At 38.8% G+C, this 11,337-nt stretch overlaps 2 protein-coding genes across 2 annotated transcripts; both read left to right on the top strand.

Annotated features, from left to right (window-relative positions):
- Window positions 1–3,069: 3,069 nt before the first annotated feature.
- On the top strand, window positions 3,070–3,528 carry LOC137724774 (S-protein homolog 24-like). The gene has a single exon (XM_068463471.1). The coding sequence runs from the start codon at window positions 3,070–3,072 to the stop codon at window positions 3,526–3,528; it is 459 nt and encodes a 152-aa protein (XP_068319572.1).
- A 1,668-nt stretch (window positions 3,529–5,196) lies between these two features.
- Window positions 5,197–8,353, top strand: LOC137722202 (26S proteasome regulatory subunit 4 homolog A-like). The gene is made up of 6 exons (XM_068461167.1): window positions 5,197–5,757; window positions 6,273–6,518; window positions 7,156–7,325; window positions 7,415–7,631; window positions 7,733–7,873; window positions 8,087–8,353. Exons 1-6 carry the CDS (start codon window positions 5,275–5,277, stop codon window positions 8,168–8,170), a joined length of 1,341 nt encoding a protein of 446 aa, XP_068317268.1. The 5' UTR covers window positions 5,197–5,274; the 3' UTR covers window positions 8,171–8,353.
- Window positions 8,354–11,337: the final 2,984 nt, after the last annotated feature.

Raw genomic sequence — 11,337 nt, 5'->3', positions numbered from 1 at the left:
AATGAAAGAGATTATTTTTAACCATCTTGACTAATTATCTTATATTTTCAGGATTAATTAATGGTTATTTTAAGCCAGAAAATTAGAGATTTTGAACCAGATTTTCTAACATAAACACATTCATATATACTACATTTTTATTTGGAGAAGTTGGGATGCAATCCGCAGCTACTAATATCTTTTGACTGAAAACTTATTTGATTTTAAATTTTCGATCAAAGTTTTTGACTCTCTACACATCAACATATTTGCATTTAAAACATGACATGTCACTATTTTACTATTTTCTTATAATTTCGAATAAACTTTCTGCCATCCATTAAATGTAATTAATTCATTACTTCTCAAATTTTCATAAAATTAGTGAGAACTAATGATTTTCTGTTGTTGGCCTAATTTACTAAGGGAAAAGAGAGGTAAAGGCTCGATGCCAAACAAACAAAGAAGAGAAGGGCTTGAAGATTTCTGTGTGTGATATTTTTCATTTCTTGTACCTTTATTTATGTACTAAAGGGAGAGAGAATCCTTGTTCTCCAAGTAATACATTTACACTAGGACACTATCTAAAAAATATTGTAGAATCCTACACATAATCTTACTATAATTTACATAATCACACTTCTAATGGAATTATGACTGCAATACTCCCCTTGAGTGTGTAAATACTCAAGTAAATAATGCATTAGATCTTTGTATAATGATGTAAAAATAGTTGATGAAGTCGTCTCGTCTAGTCGGCAAAATGAGCAAATGCGAGTCTAATAAATAAACAGATAAATGCATAAGTAGCAAACCTCACAAAGAGAAAAACTTGTGTGGGGCTTTACTTACCACTGGTTTTTGCTGAGTGGCACTACAATCCAATCAAAACTTGCCACGTGGTGACAAACCCTATCGAGATCAGGGCGTGCTGGCCGTCACACGAATGTGACGTAACCAGCACGCCCTGATCTCGGTCGGGGTGTGTCAGTTTGGTATCAGAGCCTAACCCTGGTCGTGGTGTGCCGACGAGGACGTCGGGCCCCTAAGGGGGGTGGATTGTAACATCCCACATCGCCCAGGGGAGTGATCCTTAAATGTATATTCTCATCCCTACCTAGCACGAGGCCTTTTGGGAGCTCACTGGCTTCGGGTTCTGTGGGAACTCCGAAGTTAAGCGAGAAGGGGGCTAGAGCAATCCCATGATGGGTGACCCACTGGGAAGTTGCTCGTGAGTTCCCAAAAACAAAACCGTGAGGGAATGGTAAGCCCAAAGCCGACAATATCGTGCTACGGTGGTGGAGCGGGCCTGGGAAGTGATCTGCCCCGGGCCGGGATGTGACACATGGCAAGTCTTAAATATTATCTTTTATTTTTTTCTTTAATATTTAAAACTTTCATAATTGTATTTCCTATTAATTGATATAAGATTAATTCAAGATTTCATTTTTCCTCTGATCTCCTTTGTCTTCCCTTTTTCTTCTCAAATTTTCTCTCTGCCGGCTTCTTCCCCACTCTATGCATTTCCTTCCTTCATAAGAATAAGGGGCAAAAACAAAGTCATCTTCTCCAACTATCATGAAATGAAAAAACAAAAAAAAAAAAAAAAAAAAAAGGAAAATCCAAACCTATACTTCTTTTTTTCCTTTATTTTTTTTTAATTTTTTTTTTACAAAAGCTGTTTATTAATTTTTTTCAATTATAAGCACAATTTCATTGCCTAACAGCTCGTCCTGTTTTATATATCTCTGAGTTGTAATTTGCATGTTTATGTTTCTCCTAGGATTAGAATATTTTGTAGCAAACTCTAAATACAATCTTGCAGACTCACTCCGTACTGTCGAGTTGATCGTTTCACAATTTCGTGGTTATCCTTCACTTTATTTTGGTTGAAGTACAACTATTTTGGTTGATTATCCATCTTTAACATGATGGTGGAAGTGGGAGAGAGAGAAGAAACTGAAGACTTCTACAGCAAAACATAAAAGTACCAAAGGGAAAATTTGGGAAGAAAAAGAGGGAGGGGGAGAAGAAAAATATACATCAAATTAATCTCATGATGTATATTAATTAGTAGGAAAAATAATTATGAGAATTTTAAATATAAAAGAATGATAAAAGATAATATTTAAGACTGGCCATGTGGCAAGTTTTGATTGGATTGTAGTGCCACTCAGCAAAATCCAATGGCAAGTAAAGCCCCACACAAGTTTTTCTCCCTCACAAAACCTGGCTATGGTAAAACCAAAGTAGGACAAAACTCATAGTCTAAGGAGAAAAGTGAGAAGTTGTACTAATTCAAAACTAAACGCCTTATGATCCATTGTAGTTGTGCATATTAGTATCCACCGTAAATCCAAGAACGATAATTTGGAACTGTTAAAGCAATATAACCAAAACAAGAACCATGTTACTAGTGAATGAAAACGGATGAATGCAAAAGTGTCTTAGGTTGAACTACGAACAATATCGCTTTCCTTAAGATATTTTACCTAAGATGTGCAAGCAATCTCAATGCCACGCCATTCCCAAGATAAAAGATCCCAGAATTCCCTGTGTAGACCTTCCTTGCACAAATGATGGAATATACTTTATATAATTTTCCGCACAAAGAATATCAACAGAAGTATACATGGGATCCATGTACAGTGATCTGATGTATATAGTTGAGGGCCTGTGTTATTGCAACCATGTAACTTCTGTTGAAAATGAACATTTGATATTAAAATTAATTAAAATTAGATGAAAAGACACGTGATAAATGATGAGGTGTATGTTGAGCATACATCATAGTTTATGATGGTGAGCAAAAATGCTTCCCTTTTAATATTACAACTGTCACCTACTCATTCCTCTCTTTCACTATTCTATTGATGCCTTAATTACTAATTCGACAATTTCAGCACTTCATAATAAACCATGCTGCCAAACCCAATTGACCTAATCAAATTCTCTAATTAAACCCCAATTCATCTCCACCTGCCACACTCATTAAGTCTTAACAATTAATGTATATGTGCCTATAAAAAAAAGCTTCTGAGAAGAATATGCATATTCACATTCTGAACTAGGAATCCCAATTTCCAAACCATGATGAGAGCCTTCTTAAGCCACACCATTTTCTTGTTACTTGCAATCTCAACACTTGTTATGTCTTCTCCGTCCTCCGCTGCCCCTGTTGGTCCTCATTCCGGCGACTACCTTGTGCAAATTCGAAACGAGTTGAGTGGCACCGCCACCATTTTGAAGGTCCATTGCAAATCCAATGGTGGAGGAGACTTGGGTAGCCATTGGATCAGCAGCGGTGAGCGTTTCACCGTACGTTTCCACAATGACAAATGTGTCTCAACTGAGTACTGGTGCAAGTTAAGCTGGGAGTACTCCAAATCCAAGAGTCATGGCGGCAACTATCGCTTCTTCAATTGCGACAAGTCGTTTCTTGAGTCATGTGGTTTCCAGGACTGCACTTGGAAGGTTAAGGATGATGGGATATATTTGCATGATCTTGATGAATTACAAGATTTGAAATATTATCACTGGCAGACGTAATATGATGGAATTAATTAATCCTTGTCCTACAAGAGGACTTAATTAGTAGGAATAAAACCATGTATTTATATTTATATATGGTTGTAAGCTAGCAGAATTGTTATTTTTCTTTGTGGTGCCACAGTGCCACTTGAGATATAGCTCATTGGCCCTTTTATATATATATATATATATATATATATATATATATATTATATGCTCTTGTTTCCCAACTTTTATATCAAAACAAAATAAATTTCAAAACATTTGTTATGTTATATGATTGTTCGTATTTTATATCATCTATCTATTCCGACCGAGATATACAATTGTAGATGACACACAACTTATTAGGTCGAAACATTAAAGGACACAATCAATAAACTATGACGATCGTGAAGATTAATTCTATATATTTGTATATTCCATCACTGTTTAGCTCAAAAACAGCATTACATAATTTGGCTACAAATGCTTCAAACAAGCATGAAGTTTGAGGAGCCATGTTTTGATGCTCTAAACTTAATTAATATGCGAACCAGGATATACCATGGTGTTGGGAAAAATTACTCTTAGTGTGTGGTCAGAATAATTAGGTGGCTTAGCATCAATGAGAGATCAATCATGCATGTAACTCTAGGAAATCGGAATGAAGATTTTCATTCATGTATATTCCGAAGCTCTATGAATGGGATAAAAAAAAATTCAATATAAAATACTAGCTTTTCCGCACACACCTGCGCATGCAAAATATCCTTTTATTATTACAGGCGCTATGCCTATGCGCGCCTGAAGATCTTTGTTGATGTTAAAATCATATTTTTCATGAGGAGTATGTTTTATTTTATTTTATCCTCTTTTGAGTACTCTTTTGTTTGGTTTCTTACAAATATTTGTTTTATTTTATGTATGTTTCACAAGTGGTCGTCGTGTAAGAGGACTTCTTTTTAATCACATATAACTCTAGTTATTCTTCATAAGCAACTTGTCAATCGTGCCTTCATACTTACTTTCAGTTTTCATTCTGGCAGTCTGTATAATGTTGAAAGGCATGAAAAAAATATTGAATGACATCAATCCTTAGAACTCACATTCAATCAATCAGACACAATCATAAGGAAAAAGTTCATATGGGAAATTAAAAATGACAGAATTCAACAGAATTCAAGACAAAGAGAGCCTGTTAGAAAATTTTAGGTGAACTCATTCGAATTTTAGAGGGGGTAGGGAAGAAAGACTAAAACCTAAAATACACCATAAAATTCCTAGTTTATCAAAACTCTTCACCTTTATAGTTTCTTAAAATAATTTCATAATCGAATACACCTCTAATTGTATAAATTTCTTTAAAATTCTTATTAAATACATTAGAATTTCTATGAATTTTATAAACTCCTTCAATCTTAATTGGAGATAGATTTTTTCATATGTCTAGAACAAAGCTGATACACTGAAAAATTTCTTCTAAACTTTTGCGAAATCATTTATATCCCTGTTTGCAATTAGCCAAAAATTGGATCCTAGATTTAAATCTAGTTGTATTTTCATTTCATATTGGTAGTCACCTTGAAAACTCATCGGATAAAAGGCCAAAAGCCCAATAAAACTAATTGAATGTCAAAGCCCAATAAAACTTGGCCCATTGTCTATATATGTTGGCCGCATTGCATCGCTCGCCCTCACAAATTCAAGTGACTTGTTTCCAAAGACAACATCTCTCTCCCTTCAACGCTTTCACACTCTCTCCTCTCAGACGGCGACAAGAAAATGGGTCAGGGAACTCCTGGCGGGTTGAACCGACAAGGCCTACCGGGCGATCGGAAGCCCGATGGCAACGACAAGAAGGAGAAGAAGTTCGAGCCGGCGGCTCCGCCTGCCCGAGTCGGCCGGAAACAGCGCAAGCAGAAGGGTCCCGAAGCTGCGGCTCGGCTCCCTACCGTGACGCCGCTGACCAAGTGTAAGCTTCGGCTGCTGAAGCTTGAGAGAATCAAGGACTATCTGCTCATGGAGGAGGAGTTCGTGACGAATCAGGAGCGGCTCAAGCCGCAGGAGGAGAAAGCTGAGGAGGACAGATCTAAAGTCGACGATCTCCGAGGCTCACCAATGAGCGTGGGGAATTTGGAAGAACTGATTGATGAGAATCACGCTATTGTTTCGTCCTCCGTTGGTCCTGAGTACTACGTTGGGATATTGTCCTTTGTCGATAAGGACCAATTGGAGCCTGGGTGTGCCATTTTGATGCATAATAAGGTACTTGGGGTTCTGGGTTCTTAGGGTTTTTTATTGGGTTTAAATTAATTGGTTGTTGCTGCTTGTTCTGTTAATGTTTAGCTTTGTTGGTTCAAAAATTGAAACTTTGAGAAACTTTGATGAGAAATTGTTAGGGATTGGATAAAAGGAATAGAAGGTATAGTTTTTATATTTGTGGAATCTGATTTTAGGAAACCGAATGTGAAATTGAGATTGCGGTTGAGTTTTTTGTGTTTGTAACCTCATCAGGCTGATGATAATTAGTTGCATTGACGGTTTCTATTTGGGTGCTAAAGTCGAGACCTTGATTGATTTTTAGAGTGCTAGCTAGGGTTTAGGGTTTATGCTATCAAAATGCCAGCAGGTATATATGAAATTGATACAATTATGGTTCTACCGATGCTTATGAACAAAACTCTATATGTTTGTGGGCGATGTACTTCACTTATTGTTGTTCGATTTATCCATTTGTGTGTTTGTTGATTGGTAATGTGTTAAATGATGTTTGTTGCCAGGTGCTTTCTGTTGTTGGGCTTCTTCAAGATGAAGTTGATCCTATGGTGTCAGTGATGAAGGTCGAGAAAGCTCCGTTGGAGTCTTATGCTGACATTGGTGGATTGGATGCCCAGATACAGGAAATTAAAGAAGCTGTTGAGCTCCCACTGACTCATCCCGAGCTATATGAAGACATTGGTATCAGGCCACCTAAGGGAGTCATATTGTATGGTGAGCCAGGAACCGGCAAGACCTTGCTTGCAAAGGTATGAATGCGTATTTTTGTTCCCACTGAGCGACAGCCTGTTGGTTTACATTTTGTTGGTATATATTTGTAACTTTTTCCTCTTTCTGTATATATTAGTAATATACTCCGCACTGGACATATGTTATAAAAGAAATATGGTTGCAGGAACTTGCTTCATGTTGCGAGTCACAATATTTTTTATGTTTTCGATGTCATTAGTTTTCAATCTGTATTGTATCCTATATACAACATGCCATAGAGATTTTGATGTCGTTTGTTGGGTGTCAGATATCATCTAACTATTCTTTTCCTTCCTTAAAGCTCACTGCACCTGATACGTTATAGTTGGTTCTTTATTTCTGTCATTATTTTGCATATTAAAGGGTGTAACAATTGCTTTGGCTAGTTTTCCTATGTCTCTTGGGTGCACCTCAACTGATAGCATATACACAGTACACCTTGCTTTGAGAGCATGCACACATAAAATTTATTGCAAAGATGTGTGTGGTTAAAGAGTTCTCTTTAACCTTAACAATTATGAGAATATGCATGCTCGACATAGTTTCTTTCTGTGATGTTTACATACTCTATATATATTCTACCTGCATGTTTATTATCTATCTCCTAGCTTGTAACCATATTCTCACATTTTTCAGGCAGTGGCAAACTCAACATCAGCAACTTTCTTGCGTGTTGTTGGTAGTGAGTTGATTCAGAAGTACTTGGGAGATGGTCCAAAATTAGTTAGGGAACTCTTTAGGGTTGCTGATGACCTCTCACCTGCCATTGTCTTCATTGACGAAATTGATGCAATTGGTACAAAGAGGTGGGTGGCGAGCCCCTGATCATTGATGAAAACATTCACGAATGCCTTTTCCTGTTAATTCAATGTTCCTTGTGATTATTTGTCTGCAGGTATGATGCCCATTCGGGTGGTGAACGTGAAATTCAGAGGACCATGTTGGAGTTATTGAACCAGTTGGATGGTTTTGATTCAAGGGGAGATGTCAAGGTGATTTTGGCAACAAACAGAATTGAAAGCCTTGACCCAGCCTTGCTTCGTCCTGGCCGAATAGATAGGAAGATTGAATTCCCTCTTCCTGATATCAAAACAAGGAGGCGCATTTTCCAGGTAAATTGACATGACAGTGTATAAGAAAAACAAACTAAACTTCAAATGTGCTATAAGTTCTTTTCCTTGTGACTAACAATGTTTGGATCTATTGATTGCAGATTCACACATCAAGGATGACGTTGGCTGATGATGTCAACTTGGAAGAGTTTGTTATGACCAAGGATGAGTTTTCTGGGGCTGATATCAAGGCTATATGTACTGAAGCTGGCTTGCTTGCTTTAAGAGAGCGCCGCATGAAGGTGAGATATAGCTAATTCGATCTTTAAGTGGAATTCCTTTCTCAAACTGAAGGCAATGGCAGGGGAGATCTTCAAACCTCCCCTCCCCATCTTTTATCTCCAAAACTTTGTTCTTACTTAGTGTCGTTAACACATTATATCCAGCTGTTTGATTAATCATTGAAATTAACTGGGGTACCATATCATATATGTTTAAATTGTGGGCATCATCAGGTGATGCATGCGGACTTCAAGAAGGCAAAGGAAAAGGTGATGTTCAAGAAGAAAGAAGGGGTTCCAGAAGGGCTTTATATGTGAGGAAAATCAGCCTGCGTGTACTTTGAGGATACAATTTTCTGTGTGTTCTGTATTACAACTTAAATTCTGTTTCAAGTTTATTTGTGTTTTGGATTCGTTATTATATGATGACTCGCGTCCTTAATTGGAAGATGGAGATTGTCATACTTCTGTTTACGCCATATTTCGAAGCTTGCCATATCTCTTGACGTCTGTGAAGATGCACTTAAACTCGGGTTTCTTTAACTGAAAGAAAAACGTCGGATGTATTTACCTTGTAAAGCGAAAATTCAGATTGTTTGAAACTCGTTAATTTTCCTGGATTTATCCAAGATGTGTACTGCTACCGCCAATGCCAGGAAGCAATATTATCTTGTTCCTGAAGATCCTTTCTTCTACTTCATGTTCTTCAATGTCACCATAAATGTATATTGTTTTCTTGGCAACGGGTTGGCACGAACACGACCAGTTAATTAATTGGTCCAAGACATTATCAATACAACTTATTAACGCTCAACTTGAACACTTAATTTTTGGGTGTTTAGATTGAGGAATCAAGAATCATGTTCAGGACATCGCATACAAGAGGAACCCGAATCTAAGACTTCGAATATGAAAGTGAATACTCTTTCGTTTACTTGGGAAAGTCTACAAAATGTGGGAAGATAAAATAAATTTGACCCCGTCCTATCAAACTTGTCACAAGCGCGCACAAAACACAGTGGAGGATAGCTGCAACCACCAGCAAGTAGGAAATTAACAGTGGGAGGGTTTCAAGTCAAGCAAAACAGAGTGCTCTAAGTCACGCCAGGAGAAAAATGGTGCAACCAGAGGTGGAGGAGTTGGTGGTCCATTTGGAAGGGTCTATGGATTTGTTGACAATGGAACATGGGATTAAGTTGGTGGGAGCAGCTCCCGAACTTTAAACAAATGGGGGATCAGGAATATTCTTCGATCTGCTTGGAAAAAGATAGGGGAGATTGAAGTCAAATGGATTCAGGGCAACACCTTCATCATAACTGTCCAAGATGAAAGTACAGCTACAAAAATTCTGAACTAGGTTCCTTGGGCAGTGATGAAACACAATTTTTCGGTCAAAATGTGGTCCCAGGAGCTTGCCTTAGAGGAAGTAAAAGTGGAAACGGTCCCATTCTGGGTCCAAATTAGGGGAGTGCCGTTATTTCTGATCTCAGAAGCCAACATTAGGCACCTCGCTACAGAAATTGGGGAGTTCATGGAGTTTGAAGATCCTTCCAAGGCCAGAGGTTTCCTTCGTGTAAGAGTCATGGTAAATACGTCTGAACCCTTGATCACAGGTTGTTGGCTACCAAGGGAGAGCAATAAGGATACTTGGATAGAGTTCAGGTACGAGAGGCTGCAAGACTTCTTTTATAGGTGTGGGAGAATAGGGCATACAATTAATGAGTGCTCTTTTGATCCGAATAAAGAGGGGCTACCGGTTACGGGGAATGGACAAAAACGGGGCCAATACGTGAAGTGGTGGATCTGCCTTAAGCTATATCATTTGGTAAGGGGAAATAAGGCTTGCTGGTGTTGTAAGGTTAGGGGCCACGTCCACACCGCAACGGAATGTAGAAATATCAGAACAGGGTGTGAAGGGGGAACATGACACCAACCCTTTGGACCCATTGCAAACAGAAGAGATTCAGAAGGCAAAAAGTAGAAGAAAGAGAAGAGACAGGCTGGAAAGTAGAAGGATGGGGATAGGGAACAATCCTATACAATGGCTTATGGCTGGAGTTTCTCCTAGTTTTACCCACCACATGCTCATGGGATATGGGTCATTGAGCTCTTCTCATCCACATATCCTAGGAGTACAGTCAAGGCAGGAGGACAAACCTTTTAGTCACGATTCAGGAAATGCCAGTTAAGATTGATACTCAAACAAAAGGGGAGGATCCTGGCTTGACAATCAGTCAACTGCTTCCACAGTTAAGCATGGGGATGGGCACAGACATAGAGTAGCTTACAACATTGGATGTCCTTTTGGCGGCTCAGGCTGAGACACATGACAAGGAGTTAGAGCAATGCAGCGGCCTTGAGGCCACAAATTGCTATTTGAAAAGGGAAAGTTGTTGAGAGGCTTCGGAAAATAAGTATTAAGGAAAGATGCCTGATGATGAAGAGAGCTATATATGCAGAAAAGGAACTCCAGGAAGTCCCAGTTGAATACCAGGATATGTGGAGCTACATGGATGAGGTCTCAGAGAAAGAAAGGAGTGCACTATTAGCGATAAGAGCGGGAAAGTCTTGCCAAGGTAGAGGCGGCTGGCCTTCAACAGCCGCAAGTTCACCATGACTTACCTTTTTTGGAACTGTCATGGTCTTGGGATGAACACGGTAATTCGAGCCCTGCATGGGGTGATAAGAAAGTATAGGCCCTTTATGATCTTTCTCTCTAAAACTAAGATGAAGGATCATAGAATTGATGGGGTAAGACGTCGTATGGGTTTTTTGGATGGCTTTAATGTTGCTTCGATCGGAAAAGTTGGTAGGTTAAGCTTATGGTGGGATGACTATCTGGAAGTTCAAATCACTTCTTAAAAAACATTATTGATACACGGGCTAGAAAAGTGGGGGAGCAAAATTAGGTGAAGTTTACTGGGGTCTACGGGACTTTGTATCGAGCTGGGAAAAAGGAGTTTTGGGGATGGATCGATAAATTCCCACTTTACCCCTTCTTTTTTCCCCTGGCTGTGTGGTGGGGACTTTAATGAATTTATTTGGGATTTTGAAAAGTCCTCCGGGGGGAGGGACACAGATGCTCTATAATCGACCTAGATACTTGGCGAACTTCATGAACTGCACGAGGTTGATGGATGTGGGTCGGTTTTCACTTGGAAATGTATCTGTAATGGTGATCTTATTGAGGAACACATTGATAGGGGTCTTCTCAATTTTCACTGGCAGGAGTTGTGGCCAAATACTCTTGTCATCCATGCTACGGTAATGGGCTCTGACCATTGCCCAATTATCATCCAATATGAGCCTGGCATTAAAAGGGGAAAGAATCAATTCTGGTTTGAAGCCTTTTGGGCCAAGGAGGAAGATTACAGGGAGTTGGTTAGACCCTGTTGGCGTGGACCTTGCAAGGGTAATGCGATTGACAAGTGGCATAAGATGATTAATGTGTGCTGGTCAAAAAATTAATCCAATGGAGTAGGAAG

This window comes from Pyrus communis, chromosome 2, assembly GCF_963583255.1.
Source record: "Pyrus communis chromosome 2, drPyrComm1.1, whole genome shotgun sequence".
In the NCBI taxonomy this organism is placed as follows: domain Eukaryota; kingdom Viridiplantae; phylum Streptophyta; class Magnoliopsida; order Rosales; family Rosaceae; genus Pyrus; species Pyrus communis.
The sequence above is the reverse complement of the archived record's forward strand: the minus strand, read 5'-3'. Positions and strand labels throughout refer to the sequence as shown.

Bases quoted from the DNA above. Each gene is read 5' to 3' on its own strand.
- LOC137724774 (XM_068463471.1), top strand. From the start codon at position 3,070: ATGATGAGAGCCTTCTTAAGCCACACCATTTTCTTGTTACTTGCAATC.
- LOC137722202 (XM_068461167.1), top strand. From the start codon at position 5,275: ATGGGTCAGGGAACTCCTGGCGGGTTGAACCGACAAGGCCTACCGGGC. The intron at 5,758-6,272 runs GTACTTGGGGTT...GTTTGTTGCCAG, and splicing joins CCATTTTGATGCATAATAAG to GTGCTTTCTGTTGTTGGGCT. The intron at 7,326-7,414 runs GTGGGTGGCGAG...ATTTGTCTGCAG, and splicing joins GATGCAATTGGTACAAAGAG to GTATGATGCCCATTCGGGTG.